Source organism: Rhinopithecus roxellana, chromosome 5 (assembly GCF_007565055.1).
Source record: "Rhinopithecus roxellana isolate Shanxi Qingling chromosome 5, ASM756505v1, whole genome shotgun sequence".
NCBI lineage: Eukaryota > Metazoa > Chordata > Mammalia > Primates > Cercopithecidae > Rhinopithecus > Rhinopithecus roxellana.
In genome coordinates, this window is record NC_044553.1 from 151,045,136 (window position 1) to 151,072,903 (window position 27,768).

Here is a 27,768-nt window from a genome sequence, read left to right on the forward strand (position 1 = left end):
GCCTTAGGTAGAAAGTAGACAGACCGTCCGGACCACCCGACTCAGGGTGTGAGGCTCTGAGATGTTGTTCCTCCTTTTCTGAAATCAAAACCAGCCTGTGTGTGTTGGGATGCGGAAGGCAAACATGAGGGTCTTGGGGAGGGTCTGAGATCTCTTAAACCAGACAGAACCGTAAACAGTAGGCAGAGCCCATTTCCCAGCAAAGCCCTCAGTTTGATTTTGCTGTTTCTTGGGTCTGTGATCCTCCTTCCCCCACTGTGCTGTGTTGACACATCCTCAGGTATTGTTGACTGGGAAGGGGTAAGAAGGAACTTTCTAGAACTGTCCTATATCAGCACCATCCAATGGAAATCTAATGCAAGCCACATATGTCATTCTAAATGTTCTAGCAGCCATATTAAAACAGGCAAGGTAATGTTAATAATGTTTTATTTAACCTGACACATTTAAAATATCTTGCTGGGTGTGATGGTTCATACCTGTAATCTCAGCACGTTGGGAGACCAAGGTGGGTGGGTCACTTGAGGTCAGGAGTTCAAGACCAGTCTAGCCAACATGGTGAAACCCCGTCTCTACTAAAAAAAATACAAAACTTTGCTGGGCGTGGTGGTGCACACCTGTAATTCCAGCTACTTGGGAGGTTGAAGCAGGAGAATCACTTGACCCCAGGAGACAGAGGCTGCAGTAAGCTGAGATCATGCCACTGCATTCTAGCTTGGGCAACAGAGCAAGAATCTGTCTTAAAATAAATTATCTTGACATGTAAACAATAAAAATATTAATGAGCTATTTTACATTCTTTTTGTCTTTGAAATCCTGTGTATATCTTTTGCTTACAGCACTTGTCAATTCAGACAAGCCACTTTTAAGAGCTCAATAATCACTTCTGGCTCGTGGCTACGGCAGCGCAGATCTCGCTATCTTGATCTGGGTGGTAGTTACACAGGTGTAGACATATGTAAAAATGTGGCTAGCTGTACACTCAAGATGTGTGCATTTCACTGTGTGTGTTACTCTTTAAAAGTTTTTAAAAATCCTCTTCAAGGCTCTGCTTAAATGCCGCCCATTTTCCTCAACCCACCCTGGGTTGCAATTAGCTACTTCTGTTGCACTGTGCTTCTGTTAGATTTATACTTGTACTCTAGCTGTGTCCCGCCGTTTCCTCACAGACTGAAGTCTTGGCTCTCACAGACCCAAGAAACAGCAAAATCAAACTGAGGGCTTCGCTGGGAAATGGGCATTGCCTACTGTTGACAGTTCTGTCTGGTTTAAGAGATCCCAGACTTGGCCGGGCACGGTGGCTCAAGCCTGTAATCCCAGCACTTTGGGAGGCCGGGACGGGCGGATCACGAGGTCAGGAGATCGTAGACCATCCTGGCTAACACAGTGAAACCCCGTCTCTACTAAAAAACACAAAAAACTAGCCGGACGAGGTGGCGGGCGCCTGTAGTCCCAGCTACTCCGGAGGCTGAGGCAGGAGAATGGCATGAACCTGGGAGGTGGAGTTTGCAGTGAGCCGAGATCCACTGCACTCCAGCCTGGGCGACAGAGCGAGACTCTGCCTCAAATAAAAAAAAAAAAAAAAAAGAGAGATCCCGAGACCCTGACGTTTGCCTACCCCATCCCAACACACACAGGCTGGTTCTGATTCCAGAAAAGGAGGAACAACGTCTTGGAGCCTCACATCCTGAGTCAGGTGGGCTGAGGTGTGTTTCCTATATAAACGCCCTAAGGTGAAGACCGTGGTTTGTTGATTTTTTTTTTTTTTAATTCCCCAGAGGGCCACAGACTGCCTAATGCTGAATAAGTAAGCATGGCTGAATGGAATCCCCAGGTGTTGTAAACCCTCTCTGGGTTGGCTGCAGGATGGCTGATCATTTGATTCTGTTTTTCAGTCCCGTTCCAGTTGTTGGCAAAGGAGAGGAAGAGGAAGAGGAAGATGGCATGGGGCTTTGTCTGCCAGCCACCCCGAAGAACTGCCTTCCTCGCCGCCAGGGCATCAGCATCCTGGAGAAGCTCATCAAAACATGCCCGGTGTGGCTGCAGCTGAGTCTGGGCCAGGCAGAGGTGGCCAGGATCCTGCACCGGGTGGTGGCCGGGGTGAGTGGGGCTGTCTCCCATTAGTAAGCACATACACCTGTGAGGAACTCAGGTGTGCTCCACACCTGCCCTGGCTCCCACATGGAAACAGCTGCCACACAGATGGCTACCTGTTTATTTCCCTTTCCTACATTTGTCAGCTTTTTGACCACAATTTTTTCCCAGAACACAGACATGGGGGGCTGGTGAGAGGCCTGGTTTCTGCTTTGGGGAGCAGGTGTTCATGGCTGGAGAGCAGGGAGTGGGTGGCTTGCAGGCTCTCTGGGCATTTGGGCACCTGAGAGGCAGGACTGATGCAGTCAGGAGGACCATGCTGTCCTGCTCTGACTTTGAGAGCTCAGCCAGGCATCCAGGGTCTAGAGAGCATCAATCAGAACTAGGGTAAAAAAGTGGCTTTATGCTCCCTGTTTTACATATGCAAATAAGGGGCTGTGTGATGGAGTCAAAAGATGTTTTGGAGGTCAGGCTCTGTGAATTGGGCATGCGGCTTAAATTTTCTAAGCCTCACTTTTGTTGCTTTGAAATAGGGGCATTCACACCGCCCCCAAGGCTCTTGTTCATATTGCATGGGAAGACAGATGATGGATGAATGGATGGATGGATGGACAGATGGACGGACAGACAGATGCACAGATAGATGGATAAACGTATGGACGTACAGACAGTTAGACAACATATAAGCAGGTGATAGATGATGAAATATGAGTCAGAGCTCATCATATGTTCCTTTCACCTCCCACACACATTTTCTCCTATACGATGCTTCCTTTTAAAAACAACTTGAATTTGTTTAATTACCAAAGTGATACACATATATGTTCATCATTTAACAAAAACCCAAGCTGGACAGAAATGTAAAAAGTAAAGATCTTTTCCACCTCCTCTAACCAAACTCACTCCCCAGAAGTTTTTTCTTTTTTTAATTGAGATGAAATTCATATAACATAAAATTAGCCATTTAAAAGTATACAGTTCAGTGACATTTAGTACAGACACAATGTGGTACAACCACCACCTCATCTATTTAGTTCCAAAACATCTCATCATTCAAAACAAAGCTCCAGACTCCCTCCCCCTCCTCCCCTCCTGCAGCCCCATAACCACCAGTCTGCCTCCGAAGTCACATTGCATGCGTTACGTCTGTCCGCACATTTTCCGTGCGTGTTAATGCCTCTATAGCAGCAAGCATTCACTGAGTACTTGCTTTGCTCCAGGCAGTCTTGCAAGTTCTTCATGTGAATCTGCCCATTTAACCTCACAGCAGCCCTAGGAGGTAGACGTTGCCGCCTTGCCCATTTTATAGATGAGGTAACTGCAGTACAAAGACATTGAATGCCCTCCCCCAGGGGACACAGTGAGTAACTAGCAGAGTGGGAATCTGGACCCAGGCAGTCTGGGTGCCCTGTGCTGTGTTGAGCACACAGTTTTATTTGGCTTAGCTGGACTCATGTCCCCCAGCCACCATGCACTTTTGATGGTCTCTCCCCTGCTGTGGTTGCGGAACTTGTCTGCCTCCCAGGAAGAGTCCAGACATATAAGTACAGGGCTCAGATGGCAAATGGACTCGTTCGCCTCAGACTAGGTAAAATGCATCAAGTCGCCAGTTGGACCTGAAAATCGGAATTACTAGAACTTATCGGGCCTTCTGCCAAGTCCCAACCTGCCCTTGCCACAGAGGCCCCTGTCACAGGGAGTGGGGACTGTGGTGGCCGGGAAGCACAGCAGTGTCCTGCCAAGACCAGGCGGACCACTGGCCTGGCAAGGACTGGTAGAAAATAAAACCAGGGTCTCCTGGCAGTGGGTGTTCAGCCCCTCTGATCCCCAGCTGCCCTGATAGGTGCTCAGGAATGAGCTTCCCACCCTTGCTGGGAGGATGCGCTCAAAACCAGCCCAAGGGGAAAATTTTTGATGCCAAGGGATGGCCATGTTCTGGATTTTTCTTGGTCATCAAGAAGGGCACGTCCAGGGCAAGTGTGTGGATGGGAATTACCAGACAGTGGGGGGTGGTCCCAAGAGAAGGTGCTGGCTCTCCAGAGCAAGCTGGGTGGGACATAGTCATGACTGCTCTGTCAAAAGATTCAGTCCTCTCTTCAGAAACTTAGCCTGGGCGAGGTGGCTCATGCCTATAATCCCAGCACTTTAGGAGGCCACAGCAGGGGAATTCCTTGAGCCCAGGAGTTCAAGACCAGCCTGGGCAACATGGCGAGACCCCGTCTCTACAAAAAATACAAAAATTAGCCAGGCACAGTGGTGCGAACCTGTAATCCCAGCTACTCGGGAGGCTGAGGTGGGAGAATCACTTGAACCTGGGAGGTGGAAGTTGCAGTGAGCCCAGATCACGCCACTGCACTCCAGCCCAGGTGACAGAGTGAGACTCTGACAAAAAAAAAAAAAGAAAAAAAAAAAGATTAAAAAGTTTAAAATAAGCACAACTGAAAATCACTGTAGTGGTTCCTTTTGGAGAATGCTTAGTAATTCCAGGCTCTGTGCTTTGCAGATACCATCTTGCAGTCATCCTGTGAGGTCAATTCGGCCATTATACCCATTTTACAGATAATGAAACTGAGGCTAAGAGGAGTGCTTTAGTTTGGGTTTCCCCAGAAGCAGACCCTGAGACAAGGATTTGAGTGCAAGTGGATTATTTGGGTAGTAACCCCAGGAAGCACCAGTAGGGGAACCAAGCCAGGGGAAGGGATTGATGCCAATAAAAGGTACATTGGCATGAGAGTTACCCTTGGGGGCAACTGGAGCTGAATTCTGCTGGGGAACTCTGGGAGCCAATGTGGAACACACATCTCATGGTTATCCCACCCGAGGGGTGACGGAGCTCATATTATTCACCAACTCCTGATAGTCGTGAGCTGTGAGGATGCATCTTCCAGCACTTTCTCTCTTCCTTTTTTTTCTTTTCTTTTCTTTTTTTTTTTTTCTTTTTTTTTTTTTTTATGAGACAGAGTCTTGCTCTGTTGCCCAGGCTGCAGTGCAGTGGCACAATCTCAGCTCACTGCAACCTCCACCTCCTGGGTTCAAGCGATTCTCCTGCCTCAGCCTCCTGAGTAGCTGAGACTACAGGCATGTGCCACCACACCTGGCTAATTTTGTATTTTTAGTAGAAATAGGGTTTCACCATGTTGGCCAGGCTGGTCTCGAACTCCTGACCTCAGGGGATCCTCCTGCCTCGGCCTCCCAAAGTGCTGGGATTACAGGTGTGAGCCACCATGCCCAGCCCCCTTCTCTCTTCCTGGACTGTAAGATCTGACTCTTGCCAGAAACGGTCCTTGGGTGAAGAGATGCAGAGCTGGCTAGTGGAAGGAGGGCTGGAGTCGACTAAAAAGATAAGGCTCCACAGGGATGGGTGGGACACCAGCCATACCTACCACTAGAGTGGGCTAACTTTCCCAGAGATCACACAGCTAGTGAGGTACAGGGCTGAGGTTTGAACCGAGGCCTAGCAAGGCTCAAGCCCATCCCTCCAGAAGTGAGTAGCAGGAAAGACATGAAAGTAATTTTCTGAGATCAACCAGTACTGGATGGGTTTGGATATGAGCCACGTTTATAAAGATGGGTAAGATACAATCTTACCACTGTCTTCTCCAAGGGTCTGGTGGGGACTCCATGCACAAATATGAACTGTAAAGGCACCAGGAGGGGATAGCTAAGTGCTTTGTGAAAGGCAGTGCAGCGAGTTACCTGGAGCAGGAAGAGAGCACATCCAGGTGGGGTGATCTGGGCAGACTTCCTGGAGGAGGCAGACACCAAGCTAGGTCATGAAGGACGGATCGGCAGGATGGGAGAGGGGAGCTGACAGAGTCTGCTGGAGAGCAGCGGGTGATGGAACAGCAAGGGCCAAGGCCCAGAGGTGGACGTGAGCCTGGCTGGGGCCCTTGAGGATGATAGAGAGTGGCGGGATTAGAGCCTACTGGAACCCTGGAGAGCAGGACCATGTTGCATTCATCTACCTGTGACACCATTGACTGATTCGGGTCTGGGAGCACAGAGTGAGCCTGGCACTGATTGTTCACTGGAACAAATGAATGAGGACAGCAGGTGTGCAGGTCTACTTCTTCCAAACGGACAAAGCCAGGCTAGGCTGCTCAGGGCCTGTGGCAAGAGGCAAAGGTCATGGGACTTAGTTCATTTTCTAGGTGAGCGCAAGTTAAAGCAAGGCCTTAGGCCTTAATCCCAGCCTCAGTGGTGCAAGAAGCCCGGACACTCCTTCAGCCCCGGCAGGGGGAGGCACTCAGGCAGCTGAAGCCCAGAGAACGCTGCTACAATCCAGGTGCTGAGTATAGAAGCTGTTGAGACCGCAGGTGACTGCACTAAATGAATCAACCATTCCCTTCCCACTGCCGCCCATTCTCCACCTGCTTCTGAGGGCGCAGCAGCTGGGTCAGCCCTGAGAACAGCAGAGTGGAGGAACTGTGCCATCTGTTGCTTTCCCTGCTGTCTGTCTTTACGCCCCACTCCTCCCGTGCACCTCTATATTTTCAAGCATAAGGAAGGCCCTGAGTGCATGTGCTGGTACAAAGATTGGCAACTTTTACCCGTTGCTATATGCATGATCTTACTTGATCCTCAGCAATTTCTATCAGGTAGGCGTTAGGGTTCCCATTTTCAGATGAGGAAACAGAGGCACAGAGAAGTCAGCTCACTTACCTGAAGTCACACAGCTGGTAAAAACAGAGCCTGTGTGGTGTGATCTTCAGCTGGCAAGGCCCTTTGCTGCACAATAGCGCTCCCACGGAACTGGCATCCGTGCAATGATGTCATTGTTTCTAAAGATACAGACACTAGGCTGGGCGCGGTGGCTCATGCCTATAATCCCAGCCCTTTGGGAGGCCAAGGCGGGTGGATCACCTGAGGTCAGGAGTTCAAGACCAGCCTGGCCAATATGATGAAACCACTTCTCTACTAAAAATACAAAAAATTAGCCAGGCATGGTGGTGGGTGCCGGTAATCCCAGTTACTCAGGAGGCTGAGGCAGGAGAATCACTTGAACCTGGGAAGGCAGAGGTTGCAGTGAGCCAAGATCGCGCCACTGCACTCCAGCCTGGGCAACAAGAGTAAAACTCTGTCTCAAAAAAAAAAAAAAAAAAGATACAGACACCATAGGTGGTCCCCAGGCTGTGGGAACTCAAAAGGTCTTCAGAGACCACCTAGGTCTACCCCTGCTGGCACCGATGAGACATAGTGCTTCATTGTATCTGGCGCTGGTGCTCAGGAGGCTGGAGATCCAGGCCCTTTGTTCCAAATATCTGTATGACCTTGACCACATCCCTCCCCTTCCCTGCTATCCACCTCCCCTCCCTGCAGCCTGCTTCTCTGATAAGGTTTTGGGAACATATTGGCCCATTTTTTGATTTGTGTGTATCCAGAAGCAAGGCAACCAACAGCCACCTTTATTCTGCATTCAGGCTGATTTTTTAAAAAATTTTATTTTAGAATAGTTTTAGATTTACAGAAAAGTTGCAAAAATGGTACAAGGAGTTCCCATATACTCCACACCAGTTTCCCCCGTTGTTAACATCTAGCATTAGTGTGGTACATTCACCACAATTAAGAAACTGATCTTGATACATTAGTATTAACTAAAGCCCATACTTTATTCAGATTTCCTGAGTTTTGTTTTGTTTTTGAGACAGGTCTTGCTCTGTCACCCAAGCTGGAGTGCAGTGGTGTAATCACGGCTCACTGCAGCCTACCTCCTAGGCTCAAGTGATTCTCCTTCCTCAGCTTCCTGAGTAGCTGGGATTACAAGCACACACTACCATGCCCAGCTAATTTAGTTTTTACTTTTTGTAGACACGAGATCCCCCTATGTTGCCCAGGCTGGTCTTGAACTCCTGGGCTCAAGCAATCCTCCCACCTCGGCCTCCCATACCGCTGGAAATACAGGCGTAAGCCACCATGCCTGGCCATCTTTTACCTAACATCTTTTCTCTGCTCCTGGATCACATCCCGTGTTACATTTAGTCATCTTATCTCCTTAGGCTTCTCTCGGCTGTGACATTTGCTCAGACTTCCTTTGTTTTTGATGACGTTGGCAGTTATGAGGAACAGTGATGAGGTATTTTGTAGAATGTTCCTCGACCAGGACTTGTCTGATGGTTAGACTGGGGTTAGGGATTTGGGGAAGACCACAGTGGTAAAATATTCTAATCACATCATATGAAGGCAACAGACTCTCGGAATGACTTACCACTGGTGAAGTTGACCTTGATCAACTGCTGAGGTTGTGTTCACAGGGTTTCTGCACTTCAAAGTGACTCTTTCCCCCACTGCCTCTCTAGACTGTACTTTTTGGAAGGCAGTTGGCGTGCTCACCCTGCCTTTAAGGAATGGGGAATTATACTCCACCTCCTTGATTTGGTATCTAATATACTATTTGGAATTTGTCTGTGCGAGAGATTTGCCTCTTCTCTCCCATCTATTTATTAAGCCATTTACTTATACCATTGTGGAATCAGGGGTACTTTTATACTTTGGACTATAATCCAATATTACTTTAATTATTTTGTTGTTCAAAGTGTTCCAACTTTGGCGCCTGGGAGTCTTTCGGTTGGCTCCTGTATGCCTTTGACACACCACCCTCACTGTGCATGTGGGTGTGTGTTTTGTTTTTTGGAACACGTCGTTATTTCCTGGCAATACAAGACACTCCACGCTCATCTTATATATTTCCTGCCCCAGTCCTAGAATCAGCCATTTCTCCAAGAAGCTTTCGTTCCTTTTATAGAGAATGATATTAGGAACCAAGATCTGGGCACCATGGGTGTTTGTTGCTACTGGAGAGTCAGTTGCTTCTAGGCCAAGGTGGATTTCAATAAAAGAAACCTCTTTTAAGGTTGCTTTTGGTGGTGAAGGAGGTGAAGGGTTGGCTTAAAAGTTGTAGTAACCTGAGTTGTGGTTACTATGGACCAGCCATCTCGGTGGTTCAAAGCACCCTCCCTAGGTATGAACCCAAGGAGTACCAATTCTGTTCAGTATTAGTTTGGTAAAGACCTTCAGTGAGCCAGGTGCAGTGGCTCATGCCTGTAATCCCAGCACTTTGGGAGGCCGAGGCGGGTGGATCACCTGAGGTCAGGAGTTCAAGACTAGCCTGGCCAACATGGTGAAACCCCATCTCTGCTTAAAATAGAAAAAAATAGCCAGGAGTGGTGGCAGGCATCTGTAATCCCAGCTACTTGGGAGGCTGAGGCAGAAGAATCGCTTGAACCCGGGAGGTTGCACTGAGAAAAGATCGCACCACTACACTCCAGCCCGGGCAACAAGAGCAAAACTCTGTCTAAGAAAAAAAAAAAAAAAAAAAACCTTCAGTGAAGCGCCTCTGTTGTGAGACCAGGGGAAAAGGCATAACCATCAATTATTGCAGGATTACTTTGGACTAAGCACCATCTCTCATTTTTCCAACAACCCTGCAAAACAGGGGTGTAATCTCTATTCTGTAAGTGAGGAAACTCAGCTCTGAGAAGGTAAGAAGGCTGCCTGAGTCATATGGCTACCAAGTTGTAGAACTTGATTTAAACCCACAACTGACTGTCTCTAAAAGCTTTATAAAAAACAGTGTCTTGGCCTCACCCCCAGAAATGCTTCTCTCTTTGTTTTGGAGTGAGCCTCAGCCATTGGCATGTTTTAAAAGCTTTCTGGGTAATTCTGCCGTGTAGCCAGAGTTGAGAATTGCTGCTCTGTGCTACGCTAATGGGAAAGGTGGGCCTCAGTTTCCCCATATGTAAAATAAAGATATTGGGCAATATGTACCTTTATTCCATTTCCAGTCCTTAGTGGTTCTGACGATTTGTGGCTTGACTTTCTTACAGATCTGTGTACACACACACACACACATACACACACACCTACACCCCTAAGCTCTGTCAGAGTAAGGACTGAGGATATGAGGACCTTTGTCCAGGATGGGCCCCAGCCACTGGACTGCCAGCCTCCACAGGCACAACCCCTGTGGATGCAGCCTCTAAGAAAAGCCAGCCACTGGCCGGGCGCGGTGGCTCAAGCCTGTAATCCCAGCACTTTGGGAGGCCGAGACGGGCGGATCACGAGTTCAGGAGATCGAGACCATCCTGGCTAATACGGTGAAACCCCGTCTCTACTAAAAAATACAAAAAAACTAGCCGGGAGAGGTGGCGGGTGCCTGTAGTCCCAGCTACTTGGGAGGCTGAGGCAGGAGAATGGTGTAAACCCGGGGGGCGGAGCTTGCAGTGAGCTGAGATCCGGCCATTGCACTCCAGCCTGGGCGACAGAGCGAGACTCCGTCTCAAAAAAAAAAAAAAAAAGCCAGCCACTTCTGTTTCTGCCCTAATGGGCATGATTGGAAATTTTCCCCAAGCAGCTGGAAAATAATCCTAAAATAACAAAAGTGGAAAAGCAGATAGCTCTGAATTGTCCAGGCCAAAAATGAATAGTAAAAACAAAACCCCTTATGGTGCATTTAGCTTTGGATTTTTATGTATTTTTTTGGAGAGGAAGAGGGGAATGTGGTGGCTGCATAATTCTCTCCCTAAGCATATTCTGTCCCAGCTGTTAGTGAAATAAGTTGGTCTTTCCAAAACTCACCCTGGCTGAAGATAGACAGGAAGAGGGTCTGAAGACTGGCGGTACTATTTCCTGGATTGCATTAATTTACCATGAAACTCACCCTCTTGCAAGACTCTTAGGGACTGGGAAAGAACCCCAGGGCACTGATGCTAGAAGAGTATCTTCTAGAAGAAAGGAGTCCTGGAATTGTTCAGCCTACCTCCCTTGTTATGGACTGGAAAAAGCCAGCTCAGAAAGGGGAAGTGACTTGCTCAAGGACACAGAGAAAACCAATGTCAGAACTAGGAAGGACACAAGTGTCTGACACTGCCCGCTGTTGTTTTGGCAGGGGTTGCGTGGGGGAATGCTAACTCTTCAAAGAAAATTGGACTCTCACAGTGGCAAGAGCCCAGCAGTTTGTACAATTGATGGAAAAGGATTTTTCTGTTTTCTGAGGATCCCTAATGCAATGCAGTGAGGGATGAAAAATGGAGGAAACACACACACACACACACACACACACACACACACACACACACGAAGGAACAGCTGACTCAGCAAGGTGTCAGACCAGGCTTGTTCCCAGAGAGGAGAGAGGTTGAGTAAGGACACTGGGCCTAGCAAGTTTTGTTAGTGGCTAATCAGGGAAGGCTTTCAGGAGCAGTGGCAGATGGAGGGTATTACCATGGGCATGAATGTGAACTGCTCTGTTTGTAGGAACCCCGGGCAGCCCCCGTGAGTGTCCTGGAGGTGGACAAAGGTGGCCCTCGCACCAGCACTTGCCTTCCTGTGTTCCCTCACTGCTCCACTTGGCTCATCTGCTCTGCCTGGCTCTTCTTCCCATCGAGGTTGAGCCCTGAAGTCTAGAGCTGCCCATCAGGATGTCTTTCCCTGTCCAGGGCGCCCCATGTCCTGCCCCCCCATGTCCTGCCCCCCCATGTCCTGCCCCCCCATGTCCTGCCCCCCCCATGTCCTGCCCTGTTGTCCTTTGGATTCATGGAGCCATCCATGAACACTGACGTCAGGAATGCTAGGGGCTTTGTGACGTTCATTCTCAGGGTCAGAAGGCAGGTAGAGGGGGTCTGGGGGAGGAAGTGTTACCAGAAAGGGGTCCCAAGCCGGACCCTAAGAAAGGGTTCTTGGACCTCAGGCAAGAAAGAATCAGGGGCAAGTCCACAGCGTAAAGTGAAAGCAAGTTTATTAGGAAAGTAAGGGGATAAAGAATAGCTACTCCGGCCGGGCGCGGTGGCTCACGCCTGTAATCCCAGCACTTTAGGAGGCCGAGGCAGGCGGATCACAAGGTCAGGAGATCGAGACCACGGTGAAACCCCATCTCTACTAAAAATACAAAAAATTAGCCGGGCGCGGTGGCGGGCGCCTGTAGTCCCAGCTACTAGGGAGGCTGAGGCAGGAGAATGGCGTGAACCCAGGAGGCAGAGCTTGCAGTGAGCCGAGATCGCGCCACTGCACTCCAGCCTGGTGGACAGAGTGAGACTCCGTCTCAAAAGAAAAAAAAAAAAAAAAAAAAGAATAGCTACTCCATGGGCAGAGCAGCAGCACGGGCTGCTCGAATGAATATGCTTAGAGTTATTTATTGATCAAACGAGGGGTGGATTATTCATGAGTTTTCTGGGAAAAGGGTAGGCATTTCCTGGAACTAAGGATTTCCCCCCTTTTTAGACTATATAGGGTAACTTCTGGACTGCCATGGCATTTGTAAACGGTCTTAGTGCTGGTGGGAGTGTCTTTTAGCTTGCTAATGCATTATAATTAACACATCATGAGCAGCGAGGATGACCAGAGGCCACTTTCATTGCCATCTTGGTTTTGATGGGTTTGGGCCAGCTTCTTTACCACATCTTGTTTTATTGTGACCTGTGACTAAGAATGCCTAACCTCCTGGGAATGCAGCCCAGCCGGTCTCAGCTGCCCCAGCCCCTATTCAAGATGGCGCTTCTCTTGAGCTGTAAGAAAGGTGCTCTGGAGCTATAAGAAAATCAAGATGGATCACCTCTGACAGAAGTACCACATATTGACTGCTTACTATGCAGCAGGCACTCTGCTGATACCACCTGTGCAGCCTTTTCAACAATCCTTTGAGGCACTGGGTTGATGGTGAATGCTTTCAACTTCAAGTGACAGCAAGCCCAGCTATGGTAGCTTCAGCCATAAGGATGCTATTGTTTATGTAGTGGGAAGAAGTCTGGAGGTTGGAGTCCAGGGCTAGTTTAGCAGCTCTTTGATGCCTTCAGTTCCCACTGTGTTCCCTCACTGCTCTGCCTGGGCTTCTCTCTACCCTTCTATTCCTCTGTCTTCAAGGTGCTGGCTTTTGGTCCTCAGGTTTCTCACCTCATGGTTGCAGAATGGCAGCTGCAGCTCCAGACACCTCACCCATTCAAAGGCAGGAGGTCACAGGCAAATGGCTTTCTCCTCCTAGGCTCTGCATTATTGTTAGGGAACACGTGTTGTTCCAAATGCTTTATTGGTCACCCGTGATGTGACGAAGGCTAGGAAAGGGGGTGAATGGCCAAGGAGAGCAGTATGGTCAAGATTGGCTCTGACCAAATGTGATACATCTCCTGAGTCAGGGCACTTTGCCACCGGAACCGGAATCAGGGTCTGTTAGCAAGGAAGGGGAGAGGGGACTGGTTCTTGGGGAGCTAACTCAGTAAGTGTCACAGGCAGGGACTATTATGACCCCATTTCACAGAAAAAGAAGCCACCCAGAGAGTTCACATAGCTCCAAGTGGCTAACTAAGGACTAAACTTGGAAAGTTTGGCTCCAGAGCATGCGGGCAGAAGGTCTTACATGAAAGGGTTCAAGGTCCAACACTCCGGACCTGCCGCTTGAATGCCCATCCCCTTTCCCGTCTCCTTACCAACCTGTACCTCACACAATTTTCTCATCTGCATAGAGGGTGTGATATTCAGAGCCTCAGGGAAGGAGCTGTTGCAGGTATCTAAAATCCCTAGCCTGGTGCCTGGCATGGAGTACATGCTTATTTAACACCAGTGGGTTGGTTGGGCTGGAGGTTATGTATTGTAGTGGTCATAAATGTGGCCTGGAGGTCACGTGTCTTACATTCTTGTTCTGGCTTTGACACTCACAAGTGGTGTGACCTCAGGAGATCATTTTACTTCTCTGGGTTTCTTTGGCTGTAGAGTGAGGGGCTGGACCACATCACTGGCTTTGAAAGTTTCCCACTGAGCTGTGTGTATTCATCAGCAATGCCTGATGGAAGAGAGTAGGGGGATATCCAAAGGTGGAGGCCCCATGTCCATATACCTCATGGCTATATCATTACCTACTTTACATAACAAACCAACCCAACATTCAGTGACTTACAACAGTCACTATTTTATATTTGCTCACAATTCTATGGGTTCAGCTGAGCAGTTCTTCTGCTGGTCTTTTCTGGGGTCAGTCATGCAGCTGCAATCATCTGGCAACTTGACCAGAGGAGGATGGTCTATGATGGCCTCACTCATGTGCCTTGTGGTGGGTGCTGGCTGTTGGCTGGGCCATACAACTCCAGCTGGCTAGTTCAGGCTTCTTTACATGACAGCATAGTCCAAAGGGTGACATGGAAGCTGCATGCCTCTTGAAGCCCAAGCTCAGAACTCCACAGTGTCTCTTCTGCTGCATTTTTTTGGTCAATGCCAGTCCCAAGGCCATGCTATTTTCACCAAGAGGTGAAAATAGACTCCATCTCTTGATAGGGGGAGCAGCAAAGACTTTGTGGCTCTTTTTAATCTACTGTGGAGGTGAATGCTGTTTGAGTCCTTTTTCCTGTCTCTTTGGTCCAGCTGCAAGCATAGAATAATCCTATTAATAGTTGTCATTTATTTGTCTAATGATATTAGGCACTTAAAATCATAGCATGTGATTTGGATCAGTAAATGAGAGCAATCTATAATAATAATTAATATTATAATTAAGATTATAAGTTATTAAGTACATTTTCTGTGCCAGGCATTTTATATACATGATTAGCAATTCTCACAGCAACCCTGAATGATGTATCTTACTGTCCTCATGTTCAAATGAGGACACTGAGACCCCAAGAAGTAAAAGTAACTTGCCCACAGCTGGTGAGGGGCAGAGGTAGTATTTGTGTTTCACTGTGTCTCTAAACAGCTGGCTGCAGGGGGCAGAAAGGGGGGTGGGCTTTGAGACTTTTCACATAGAAACCCCAAAGGTGTTGGAGAAAGGGCTCTGGGTGGTCCTTCAGCTCTCCACCCCACCATGTACTCACCTGTAACAGCCATCATGGGCAACATCCTGTTGAAGTATGACCTGGGGACACCCGATCAGGGAGTGGGCAGGGGGGCGATGTGGATAGAAATAACTCATGAAGATGGCTGCTGGATGTGGATATAAATAACTCATGAAGATGGCTGCTGCCTGACACTGACTTGGGCCAGACTCTGCCAGGTTTAAGCTGAGATAATTCACCATAATATAATCTAAAATGTTCTTCAGGTGTCACTGCAGCACAGTGATGCTGTTTTTGAGGTGCTGCCTGTGAATACCTTTTAGAAGGGTCTCCATGACTAGCTCAGCAGCTAAACCTCCCCAGAGAGGAACAGAACAGACCCTCTTATTCCAGTTGGCCAGAGCAGACCACTGACCTGGGCTCTTGCCCACAGCAGGTACCTGTCAGTGTCACCCTCACCCATGACCACCTGGGCAGGAAACATCAGAGGACTCCTGGAGCCACGCCAAACTCAGAGTCCCTCCCTGCCCCCTCTCCATTGTGAACTCACAGCCTCCAGCCTCCTCCGCCCCCCAGGCCAGCGCCTTATCATGGTTTTCAGTCAGAAGACAAGAGCCACACGAGAGCCCTGTGACCATGCTGAAAGGGTGGGTGATGGGTTCAGAACTGGGGAGCTGGCAGAGTCCAACCTCGGGGACTTTCCAGCCCTGTCGACACGCTGTGTAGATAACACAGCCCAACAGCGAGAGGGGAGCGAGATGCTTCACCATGTGGTGGGGATGCCTGACCCTAGTCCTGCTCTAGCAGTTGCCACCTGTGTGGCTCTGGGGAGGACTGAGTGATACCAGTCCTGGCACCTGTAAGGCGCCTGGCCCAGTGTGCACACACTAGCCGCCCTTTTAACTTCTGCCTCCGTGCTATGGAGTTGAACCACTCTCTTAGTTTATAATCTTGCATTCGCCTCCTCTTGCCCTGGATCTGTAAGTTTCATCTCTTCTGAGGTCAGGCAATCCCTTCTGATTCTTTTTCACAGTAAACACACATGGTGGACAGACTCCCAGGTCTAGGTGGAGCCTGAGACCAGGAGACAGAAGCACAAAACCAGCTGCAGGTGGGGTGAGTGGAGCATGGTCCTCAGTGAGCGTCCTGTTGGATGCTTTCCTCTGCAACTTTTCCATACATCTTCCAACCAGAGAGGCAGGGCCTTGGTTTCATTTTTTGTTTCTGCTAGGTGGTGGCAGGTGTTGCCACCCCCATTTATGGACAAGAACACAGAGGCTCAGAGAAACCATACGATCACCCAGCGTCCCAGGGCTGGTAACTGGCTGCTCAGGGCTGTCTGAGAGCCCAGAAAGAAATACAGTTTGTGGGCCTGTTCCCAGCTGGAGGAGCTCCCTCTGAGAGCTCCTGCCTTTTTTTTTTTTTCTTTCTCTCTTGGAATGTGAGGATGGAGAACAGGGTCCATGTCTGAACAAAGTGAGAAAACCTAGAAATAGCTATGGGCTGGGTGTGAAAGAGCCGATTCAATGCAGAGCAGCATCGAAGGACAGCCTCGTTGGAGCCAGCACCCAGGATTTGTCATGCCAGTCACCCTAGGGAGAGATGAGTGGGGACTAAGTGTGTCAAAATAGTTAGGAGAGAAAGTAACGATCAGTAGAGTAAAAATATATATGTTGTACTGTGATCCTGGCCCGTGTAGACCTGTACCCTGCAACAAGAAGTCTACCCTTATTATAGGCAAGGGTCTTCTATTTTATTTTCTTCTGTTTCATTCTGGAAAAAGAAATTTTGGATGGCATTCGCACTAATGGGTCATGACCTGCAGTTTGAAAACCACTGCCCTTCCTTCCTGTGCCATCCCTGATACCTAAAGGTGGGGCAGCCCTGCCGTGTGTCTGTGCTTCTAACCAGTGACCTGGGTGTGTGTCCCCTACACGTGCACCACAAAGAGCACTTTCCCAGTACAGACAGAAATCTACAGTTTGGTTGCAATTTAGGAGGGCTCCAGCCTCAGCTCCCACCCTGACTCAGGGTCAGGGGTCAAAGTTTGCCTTCCCAGGGGCACCACTGGCTCCTGCTCTGCCTTTCTTTCCATGTCCTACTCAGCAGGGAGGCCCTGAGGGCACCCCAGAGTTCCCTCATAGTAGATACACACACACACACACACACACACTCACACACACTGTCCACCTTAACTAATGACATTCAGGCCAGGCACAGTGGCTCATGCCTGTAATCCCAGCACTTTGGGAGGCCAAGGTGGGCGGATCACTTGAAATCAGGAGTTGGAGACCAGCCTGGCCAACATGATGAAGCCCCATCTCCACAAAAATACAAAAATTAGCCAGGCATGGTAGTGCGCACCTATAATCCCAGCTAGTTGGAAAGCTAAGGCAGGAGAATCACTTGAACTCTGGTGGCAGAGGTTGCAGTGAGCTGAGATCATGCCATTGTGCTCCAGTCTCAGTGACAAAGTGAGACTCTGTCTCAAAAAAAAAAAAAAAAGTGACATTCAGAAAATGTGATTAATTATGGAGTTTATTCTAGCACAAAACTCGAGGGTAGCCACCCAGGAGACACTGACTCCAAATGAACAAGGCCAGCATTGAAGGTGAAGTTAAGGTTTTATACAGATAGAGACAGATAAGTTTTAGCAGAATGACATTTTCCATAGAAGACCACTGCATGCCCCAGTGATTTCATTGGTTACAGATTGCTACATCCTAGGAAGATTACTTTATTACTCCTGTTAAATTAAGTTTAGCCTAATGCTGCCTCCTTACATATTTTAAGTTCTGCTTGAAGGTTTTTCTGGACATAGTGAACTGTAACCTAACTGCAGGTGTAAACAGATGTAAATTACTCTTGTGACAATCACTGAGTCTTGGCCAGTCAAAGGTGGCCAACTGGTCAAACAGTGTTCAAATAAGGCAAATGCCGAGCTGTAACCAATCCAACTGTTTCTGTACCTCACTTCCAGTTTTTGTCCATTACTTTCCTTTTACTGTCCATAAATCTTCCACTACATGGCTGCTATGCTGGAGTCTCTCTGAACCTATTCTGGTTCAGGAGTTGCCTGATTTGTGAATCGTTCTTTGCTCAATTAAATTCTGTGAAATTTAATTGGTCTAAGGTTTTTATTTTAATACTCCATAAGAAGGGGAGTGTTCTGAGGGGTCTTATCTCCGCTGCTGTTTGGTCTTCAATATTTACAGGAAATCAGCTGCAGAAGTTGCAGTTGCATGCAGCGTGACTCAGGCTACAAAGTCACATTCCTCTCAAGGCTCTAAAGAATTGGAATTTCCAACAGCTTTAAGTCCCAATTATTATTATTTTTTTTGTTTTTTTTTTTTTTGTTGTTGTTGTTTTCTCTGTTACCTTTTTTTTTCTTTTCTTTTTTTTTTTTTTATTATACTTTAAGTTCTAGGGTACATGTGCATAACGTGCAGGTTTGTTACATATGTATATTTGTGCCATGTTGGTGTGCTGCACCCATCAACTTGTCAGCAAAGTCCCAATTATTTTAAGTTTGAATTTAATTTCACAGCACTCACCTACACTCACACACATACACTCACTCACAATTGTCTGACACCAGCTGGGTGTCCAACAATTTGGACACTACCCAGAGTTAGTGCAGACTCCAGGGGCGGCTCCTCCTTCCAACACCTGCCACAAGTGGGCTTCCCAGGCTACCTACACTTCTGTCCAATTTGGCTTCAAATTCAGGAGTTCCCATGATCCCCATTCAGGTTTGATAATCCGATAGGACAACTCAAAGACTCACAAAGTGTTATACTTCCAATTACAGTTTTGTATAAAGGATACAGCACAGGAACCACCAAATGGAAAAGGCACATGGGGTGAGGTCTGGGCGGGGCAGCCACAGGGTCCCCATCACCTCTCCTCCTATTCGCAGGGGGAGTCCAGACACGTCTGCAGCATCCTCAGTTCTTGCCTCCTCAGAAGAAAGAATTTGACAAAGTGGGCGTAAGGCAGAGTGAGAGATGGAGGCAAGTCTAAAGCTTTACTAAAGCTTTAGAGCAGGAACAAAAGGAAGGAAAGGACACTTGGAAGAGGGCCAGGCAGGCGGCTTGAGAGATCTTGTGCACGGTTTGACCTTTGACTTAGGGTTTTCTGTGTTGGCATGCTTCCGGGGTCTTGCGTCCCTTCTCCCCTGAGTCTCGGAGCGGGCTTCTTCCCTCAGGGTGGGCTGTCCACATGTGCAGTGGTCCGCCAGCACTTGGGATGGGCCACATGCACAGTGTGGTTACCGGAGTTGTGCACATGCTCAGTTGAGGCGCTCTTCCTGTACCGGTCCAGTGTTTCTAGAAGGTCCTATACCAGTTATGCTCCGCCATTTTGCCTCTTAGTGCTCATGCTTGAGCCCACGGGCACAATTTGTGAGATGCTATTGAGAAGATGCTGATCACCAGTTTTCAGGCTTTTTCTATCTCTTGGGAGACTGTATTTCCCTGGTGTGCAAGCTGCAACCAATTATTATTTTAGCGAGACAGCTAACAACCGCCTGCCCATCATTTGATGGTCACCTGACATTCCTGGTTGGGGAGGGGACTCTCCTGCCCTGCTCATGCCTGACTACCTACTGTAACACTTCCCCCTCAAGAGTCTAAGACCCCAATTCCTTGGGGAAAATGGATGGTCAGTCTTTTGTAACTGCTTCCTGCGGTTATAGAAAGGGGCGATGGTGGTTGTTCTGTGGGTCTTGGCCTCTGCTAGCTGTCCAGGCAGGGTGGCTCTGTGGGTTGGTGAAAGTAGTATCCAGCCAGGTCCAAGGGAAATGGGCAGAACTTTGCCTCTGTCGTGTCCCACTGATGGGAAGTCTAGTGGTCTCCTGTAGAAGGGTAACTCTTTTTTTTTTTTTTTTTTTGAGATGGAGTCTTGCTCTGTTGCCCAGGCTGGAGTACAGTGGTGCAATCTTGGCTCAGTGCCACCTCTGCCTCCCAGATTGAAGCTATTCTCCTGCCTCAGCTTCCTGAATAGTTGGGATTACAGGCATGCACCACTATACCTGACTAATTTTTGTATTTTTAGTAGAAACGGGGTTTCACCTTGTTGGCCAGGCTGGTCTCGAACTCCTGACCTCAAGTGATCCACCTGCCTCAGCCTCCCAAAGGGCTGGGATTACAGGCATGAGCCACTGTGCCTGGCCAGAAGGGTGACTTTTGAATATTGAGGGGATGGCATCTCTCACTGAGGATCAGCTGGAGACAAATCAGGTTATTAGATGTAGAAGAATGTCAAAACAAAATAAGGGGTGAGGACAGCTCCAAAAATTCCCAAGGTTGGTGACACACCCAAGTAGCTGACATTCCTAGAAGCTGGGTGCATCTTCCTCCCAGCACATCAGTGTGTTCACCAGCCAGAAAGTCCAGATATTTTATTTCAGAGGCATGATTGATTCAATCATTGGCCATGTGATTGAACTCAGTCTCCAGTCCCCTTCTGGAGGCCACACGTGGGGCGGAAGGTTCCAACCCTCTAAGCAAGTGCTTAGTCTTTCTGTGGCCAGCCCTTCCCTTGAATCTAAGGTCCCACCAGGAGTCCCTGTTTAATGGCAGAAACTCAGGTTAGGTCAAAAGGGGCTCATTATGAATAATAAAAAACACTCTCATCTCTCAGGAAACTCCAAGTGTTTTTAAAGCTCTGTGCCAGGATTGGGTACAAAGACTGGCTATGTGTTTCTGTCTTACTATATACCACGCTCACCCCCACACACACTCACGTTCCCTCACACACTCACATTCCCTCAGACACTGCTGGTTCCCGTGGGCCTGGTGACCAAGGAGGCAGCTCCACCTTGAACCTCCATAGAGGCAAAGCAACTTCATTTCTTTGAAAGACTCCACATCCTGGGGTCAGTTCAACTTTAGGTGAACGCACTAGTTCAGAGATGCTGCAGCTTCAAGTAGGGTGAGGATTTGGCAGCAGCTGAGGCTTGTCTCTAAGCCTCTGAGCGGAGAGCCAGGCCTGGCAGAGGCATCCAGAGGTAAGCTAACGTCCAGCAGGAACACCTTCCAGGCAGGCACCACCCCCACCCCTGCCATGAAGCAGCGTCGTTTGTCTGGGGTAATACCCGAGGTTCGTTGCCTCACACCAAGGAAATAAAGATCACGGACACATAAGGAATGAGGTTAAGAGCAGAGGTTTAAAAGATGAAAGAAAGAGAAAAGCTCCTTCCTGCAGAGAGAGGGTGTCCCGAACAGGTCTTCCAGTCCGTGGTGCAGTGCAGGAGGTTTTATAGGTGAGCTTGAGGAGGAAGTATCTGATTTACATAGAGTACCAGAGATTGGCTGGACAGGTGTGTCATTTGCATTGCACGAGAAGAAGCTGGCTGCCCCACCCTAATCTTTTCTTATGTAGATGGATTCTCTACCTGGCCGGGGCCATGTTGTCTACTTTTCCACTGTACACGTGGTGACAAAGAAAAGGGAAGATGGAGCCTCCATGTTGAACATACCTGGCTTCCAGATAACCCTTTTCGATTGGCACAGCTGCCGGCATTCACCCGTGCAAGCTTCCAGGTTGCTTGTCTATGTTTGCAGCTTGAGTTTTTCAGACTGTTCTTTGTTAAAGAAGAAATGATTTGGGGGCTGCTTTTTGTTAAAAGGGAAGCTCAGCAGAGGACTCTGTTACCCTCACTATCTGCCTAAATAATTTCTTTTTAGCTCCTGTATCACCAAGAGTACCCCTTCCATGGCTCCCTGTTGCTCCTGGTTCTAATTATCTCTTCATCTTGCTCTGCTGGAGGAGAGGGGCTGCGAAAAACTCATTTCCAAACTCAGTTTGGTAACTAGTGATTCATCGTGCTGCTGCTCTGGAAGGGCCATACACTCTCACGGAGACCAGGATCTTAAGCCGCAGGGCCACCCTCTGTAAGCCAAGTGGAGGCGAAATTGAGCACTCAGGATCTAGAGGCGAAGGTCCTGAGTTTCACGTCTCAGCTCCACCACTTACAACCCTGTGATCATGAGCATTACTTGCCTCTCTCTGCCTCAGTTTCCTCATCTATAAAATGGGGATAACTATAGTGTCTCCCCCATAGGTTTAATGGGAGAATTAAGTGAGATCATAGAATCTAATTAATGCACTAGTATTTGGATTTAGGCCAGACTAGGGAGGCCATTCATCATTAATAGTAATAAGGTTCTAGTATTTTTTTTTAACAATTGTATATAACAACTCTAGACTAACAATGATTATGATGATACAGCAATATAGTAATATTAGTAATCAATACAATAGCAGCAGAATTTGGGATATCACCAGAGCAGGGTCAGGACAGAGGACTCCTCAGGAGCCTCCTGTGCTAGGGGCTGTATCCTCGTATTACCAGAAAGAGTTCCCGATCCAGACCCCAAGAGAAGGTTCTTGGATCTGACACAAGAAAGAATTTGGGGTGAGCCCACAGAATAAAGTGAAAGCAAGTTTATTAGAGAAGTGAAGAAGCAAAAGAATGGCTGCTCTGTCCTGGTGCACTGTCTCATACCCACGCTTGACTGGATATGCTTATGGTTGCTTCTTGATTATTTGCTAAACAAAGGGTACATTATTCATGAGTGTTCCAGGAAAGGGGCAGGCAATTCCAGGAACTAAGAGTCCCTCCCCTTTTTAGATATAGGGTAACTTCCTGACGTTGCCATGACATCTATAAACCGTCATGGCGCTGGCGGAAGTGTCTTTTAGCATGCTGATGCATTATAATTAGCACATAATGAGCAGTGAGAATGACCAGAGGTCACTTTGGTCGCCATCTTGGTTTTGGTGGGTTTGGACTGGCTTCTTTACCACATCCTGTTTTATCAGCAGGGTCTTTGTGACCTGTATCTTGTGCCCACCTCCTGTCTCATCCAGTGACTTAGAATGCCCTAACCTCCTGGGAATGCAGCCCAGCAGGTCTCAGCCTTATTTTACCCCGCCCCTATTCAAGATGGGGGTCACTCTGGTTCAAACGGACACTCAGATATCCCAGTGTCCCTGCTCCGCAGCCTTTTTTCAGCAACCTTGGCCAGACACCTAGTTTTCCAAACTCTAACCCAGAAGCTTGGGGCTGGAGTGGGAGAGGCTTAAGCTCCAGGGGTGGGGTCAAGACCAGAGCCAGGAGGGGAAGACACAGACCAAGTCCTTCCCCTATCCAGGGATGCCCCCTCCCCCTTCCTGGGGAAGCTGTGCCACAGGAGGTTGGGGAGATTCCAGAAGGTGTCACCTGGAAAGGAGGGATGAGCTTGCTGGGACCTGCCAAGATTCAAAGGACATTTTAAAACAGCAGAGTCTGTGAAAGGCAGCAGAATCCCGCTCCCCATGTTTGCCCTTGGGACCCTCACTGAAGCAGAACCGTTGCTCAGAGCATGAGAAGGAGAAGCAAGTGTCCGTGAACATGCTGGCTCTGGGTGAGACCTCAGCTAGTGTTTGGTTTCTAGAGTACAGCTGCGTCCTCAGGGCCTAGAGTCATGGTTTTACCAGAAGAGAGTGAACCCACAGCAGAAGCAAGTCTTCCTGCTCAGGACTTGGGGTCTGCATGCAGAAGCCTCGTGGCATGGAGGTCCCAAGCGTTGACACCAGTGTCTGGAGGCCAAATCCAGTTCTTCCCTTACAGCTGTGAGACCTTGGCCAGGATCACCTTCCAGAGCACGTCCTGTGGGCCAAGTCCTAACAGGTATTAACTCAGCCAGTCATCACACCAGCTTGAGGAGGGGGCATCCTGTTATAATCAGAGAGTACCTCAGTTCCTTCATCTGTAAAATGGGGATAATAATAAAACTCATGGGGTGATGGAGAGGATGGAGCAAGTTACTATATGTGGAGTGTCCTGACAGGTCTTGTCACAGCGAGAGCTCTATATTAAGTATTAGCTATTTTTATTTTTTCAGAGGAAAAAAAGGTGTGAATTGACCAATATCTGTGATTGTTTCCAGCAGCCTCCCCCAGAGCATACGTGCTGGGGTGAGAGTTGAAATTCAACCTGACTCCCGTACATTAGAGCTTTTCTGAGTGTAGACTCAGGACCACTCACATAAGAGCCAGCCAATTCCCCCTTACAGAACCAGCATCTCAGGGTGAGGGCATAGGAATCTTAAGACCTCCCCCCACCATGGACTCTGTGCCTCCAATACCCTTACAGAAACATTAATTTCATTGAACCCTTCAGTGGGCAAATGAGAAACTGAGCATGCAGGATCCTACTGTGGACATGGGCCAGGTGACACAAGACTCTTGGGGCAGAACCCCCAGTGTCCCTGAGGTATCCTTGACCTCCCTAGCCTGCCTCCTCATTTCAGGAACCTTCCAGATGACTTCCATCTCATGGTTGTCCTCCTCACCTTCACCCAAATCTTTGATTCACAGAGCTCCCTCCCCTTCTTTGGTTTCAGATGTTCCTGGTCCGCCGGGACAGCAGCTCGAAGCACCTGGTGCTCTGTGTCCACTTTCCTTCCCTGAACAAGAGCTTGGCCGAGGTGCTCGAATACACCATTAAGGAAGAAAAGTCGAGTAAGTACCCGTCTTCTCTGTTTTCACCTTGACCACACGGCAGCGGCAGCAGCAGCAGCAGAGAGGCTGCACCTTCTAGCCACAGACTCTCCCATATGCACTGATGGTGTTTAAAATTAGAAGGAGGAAAAGCTTTCAGTCACTGAAGTTACTTAGCCGACTTGTTCTGAACTCAGTTCATCATCCAAAGTCAGTGTGAATTTCTGCTCACCCTCGTCGCAGCTGGTTGGCTTTACATTCTTGTGGCCACAGTGAAGTTTCCTCTTGTTAGCTCAATGCAGGGACACTGGAGAAAGGGAAGAAAAGAAGAAGAAATGTCTGCACCCTTGGGTCCTAGTGTCAGCTCAGCACACACTCAATCCATGATTGCAGACAAGTCACTTAATCTTTCTGAGCCTCAGTTTTCTCTTCTGTCAAATGCACATAATAGTCACAGAGCTTTTGTGAGGGTCAAACCGACAAACACTTTGAAAGACAAAAATCTGGACCAGACTGGATGGCTCACACCTATAATCCCAACACTTCGGAAGGCAGAGGCCGGAGGATTCCTTGAGCCCGGGATCTGGAGACTAGCCTGGGCAACATAGAAAGACCTCATCTCTACAAAAGATAAAAATAAATAAGCCAGGTGTGATGGCATGCACCTGTGGCCCCAGCTACTTGGGAGGCTGAGGTGAAAGGATGGCTTGAGCCAGGGAGGGTGAGGCTGCAGTGAGCTATAATTATGCCACTGCATTCCATCCTGGGTGACAGAAGGAGATTTAAAAAAAAAAAAAAAAAGACAGAAATCCTGTGTGTGTGTAGTGCTGCTGGAAGTAGGCATGGGCCTCAGTGGGAAAATGTTTGGGGCCCCCTCCCTGGGGCGGGTTTGTTCTGATAATATGGTGTCACTGGGTTTGGGGCCCTTGTGGACTGCTGGGCACCCATCTGTGCCGGCTTTCCCCTCCTCGCATGGTGCAGCCACTCAATGGGTGCTTCTTCCCCTCTGCCCAGATAGACCCAATTTATCAAGATGGAAATTGCAACAGAGAAAGAGTTTTGATGTACATAAAGCCAACTAAACAGGAGACGGAGTTTTATTATTACTCAAATCAGCCTCCCTGAAAATTTGGAGGCTAGGGTTTTTTAAAGACAGTTTGGCGGGTAGGAGGGGCATGGAGGGGGAAAGCTGATTGGTTGGGTCAGGGACGGACTCACAGGGAGCTGAATCTGTCTTCTTGCACTGAGTCAGTTCCTGGGTGAGGACCACAAGACCAAATGAGCCAGTTTACTGGTCTGGGTGGCAGGCACCAGCGGATCCGTAAGAAAGAATGCAGACTTCAAACACCAGTCTTAGGTTTTATGATAGTAACGTTATCTACAGGAGCAATTGGGGACATTAGTGATCTTGTGGCCTCTGGCTACATGACTCCTGAGCTATAATTTCTTTTTTTCTTTTTTCTTTTTTTTCTTTTTTTTTTTTTTTTTTTTTTTTGAGACAGAGTTTCGCTCTTGTTGCCTAGGCTGGAGTACAATGGCGTGATCTTGGCTCACCACAACCTCAACCTCCCGGGTTCAAGCGATTCTCCTGCCTCAGCCTCCCAAGTAGCTGGGATTACAGGCATGTGCCACCACACCCAGCTAATTTTTGTATTTTTAGTAGAGATGGAGTTTCTCCACATTGGTCAGGCTGGTCTCGAACTCCCCACCTCAGGTGATCTGCCCACCTTGGCCTCCCTAAGTGCTGGGATTACAGGCTTGAGCCACCGTGTCTGGCCCTGAGCCATAATTTCTAATCTTGTGGCTAATTTGTTAGTTTTTCAAAGGTGGTCTGGTCTCCAGGCAAGGAGGAGGTTTGTTTCAGGGAGAGGCTGTTACCATCTGTTTCAAAGTTAATTCTAAACTAAATTCCTCCCAGAGTTAGTTCGGCCTATGCCCAGGAATGAACAAGGGTAGTTTGGAGGTTAATGGCAAGATGGAATTGGTTAGGTTAGATCTCTTTCATTATCATCATTTCCTCGTCATAATTTTTGCAGAAGCAGTTTCAACGGCTATGCGTATACATGCCAGGCATTCAGATCCAAACAGCCTGTTACAAGAATCTAGAATATTCCAAGCACTGGTTTACATCTCTTGTAAATGGATCCAGGGTGTTGAGGGAAGCCTTTTACCCTCGGCTAGCAGCAGAGTGACAACAGTTAAGAAGACTCATTAAATATTCTCAAGCGTTTGTTTCTCAAGAAACATGTGTGCCTGACACTGGGAAGATGCAAAGATGAAGCAAACAGAGTTCCTGGCCTCAGGGGCCTCCAAATCTGGTTGGAGGGTGGGGACACACTGGCATGGGGGACAGACATCACTTGCTGTGCAGTATAGCAGGCATTACTGCAAAGGGACCTCTGGCTGGGGGCACAGAGGACACAGGTCACTGCGGGAAGGATTCAGGAGGGTGTCAAAAAGGAAGAAGCCTCAGGCAGGGTCCTGAAGGTAAGTATATTAGTTCAATTCAAGGTTAATCTTCGAGCCCTAGAAGTGGACTAGGAAGGGAACGCAGAAGCAGGTTACCTTTCCTGCTATAAGGAGGTCTTTCCGCAGAGACCCAGAGCCCCACAGAATGGATAAAACAAAACTCGCTGGGTGCGGTGGCTCACGCCTGTAATCCCAGCACTTTGGAAGGCAGAGGCGGGCGGATCACGAGGTCAAGAGATCAAGACCATCTTAGCCAACATGGTGAAACACCATCTCTACTAAAAATACAGAAATTAGCTGGGTGTGGTGGCACGCGCCTATAGTTCCAGCTACTTGGGAGGCTGAGGCAGGACAATTACTTGAACCTGGGAGACGGAGGTTGCAGTGAGCTGAGATCGCATTCCTGCACTCCAGCCTGGCGACAGAGCGAGACTCCATCTCAACAACAACAACAAAAAAAACAAAACACAACCCACACATTCATGTGTTCAGCAGAGTTATGGAGTGCCCACTCTGTGCCAGGCACTGTTCACTGCCTCTTGGAGCTCACTTCAGGTGGAGGGAGGGAATGAAGAGTAACCATCCAGGATGACTGGCAGATGGAGAGGTGTGCTATGGGGAACATGTGAGCGTGGATAATTAGCTAGCTACTGCAAGAACCAGCATAATGGCTTAAACCCAGAAGCTGGTTTCCCACTCGCAGGCAAGGTTCCTGGCCAGTGGGGAAGGAACAGGGACCCCAATGGAAGAAGATGCTCTGTCACCTTCAGCATGCAGCCTCCAGTTTCCTAGGACTGACTCCAAGCCAGTAGGCTGGAAGGGGGAAAGAGCATGGAGAAGGCTTGTGTTGGGGTCTTCCTGCCAAGGCCTAGGAGTGGGTGTGTCACCTGTGCCGCATTCCATTGGCTAGAACTTGGTCACATGATCACAGCTAACTGCAAGGGAAACTGGGTCCAGCCATGTG

At 48.5% G+C, this 27,768-nt stretch overlaps 1 protein-coding gene across 3 annotated transcripts in view; it reads left to right on the forward strand.

Annotated features, from left to right (window-relative positions):
- RIN3 (Ras and Rab interactor 3) overlaps window positions 1–27,768 on the forward strand; it is a 186,666-nt gene that overhangs the window by 40,425 nt on the left and 118,473 nt on the right. For all 3 annotated transcript variants that reach the window (XM_010384501.2, XM_030931174.1, XM_010384502.2), the window contains exons 2-3: window positions 1,896–2,100; window positions 24,239–24,356. In XM_010384501.2, the coding sequence (XP_010382803.1) occupies window positions 1,896–2,100; window positions 24,239–24,356 (323 nt within the window). The remainder of the gene's footprint in view (window positions 1–1,895; window positions 2,101–24,238; window positions 24,357–27,768) is intronic.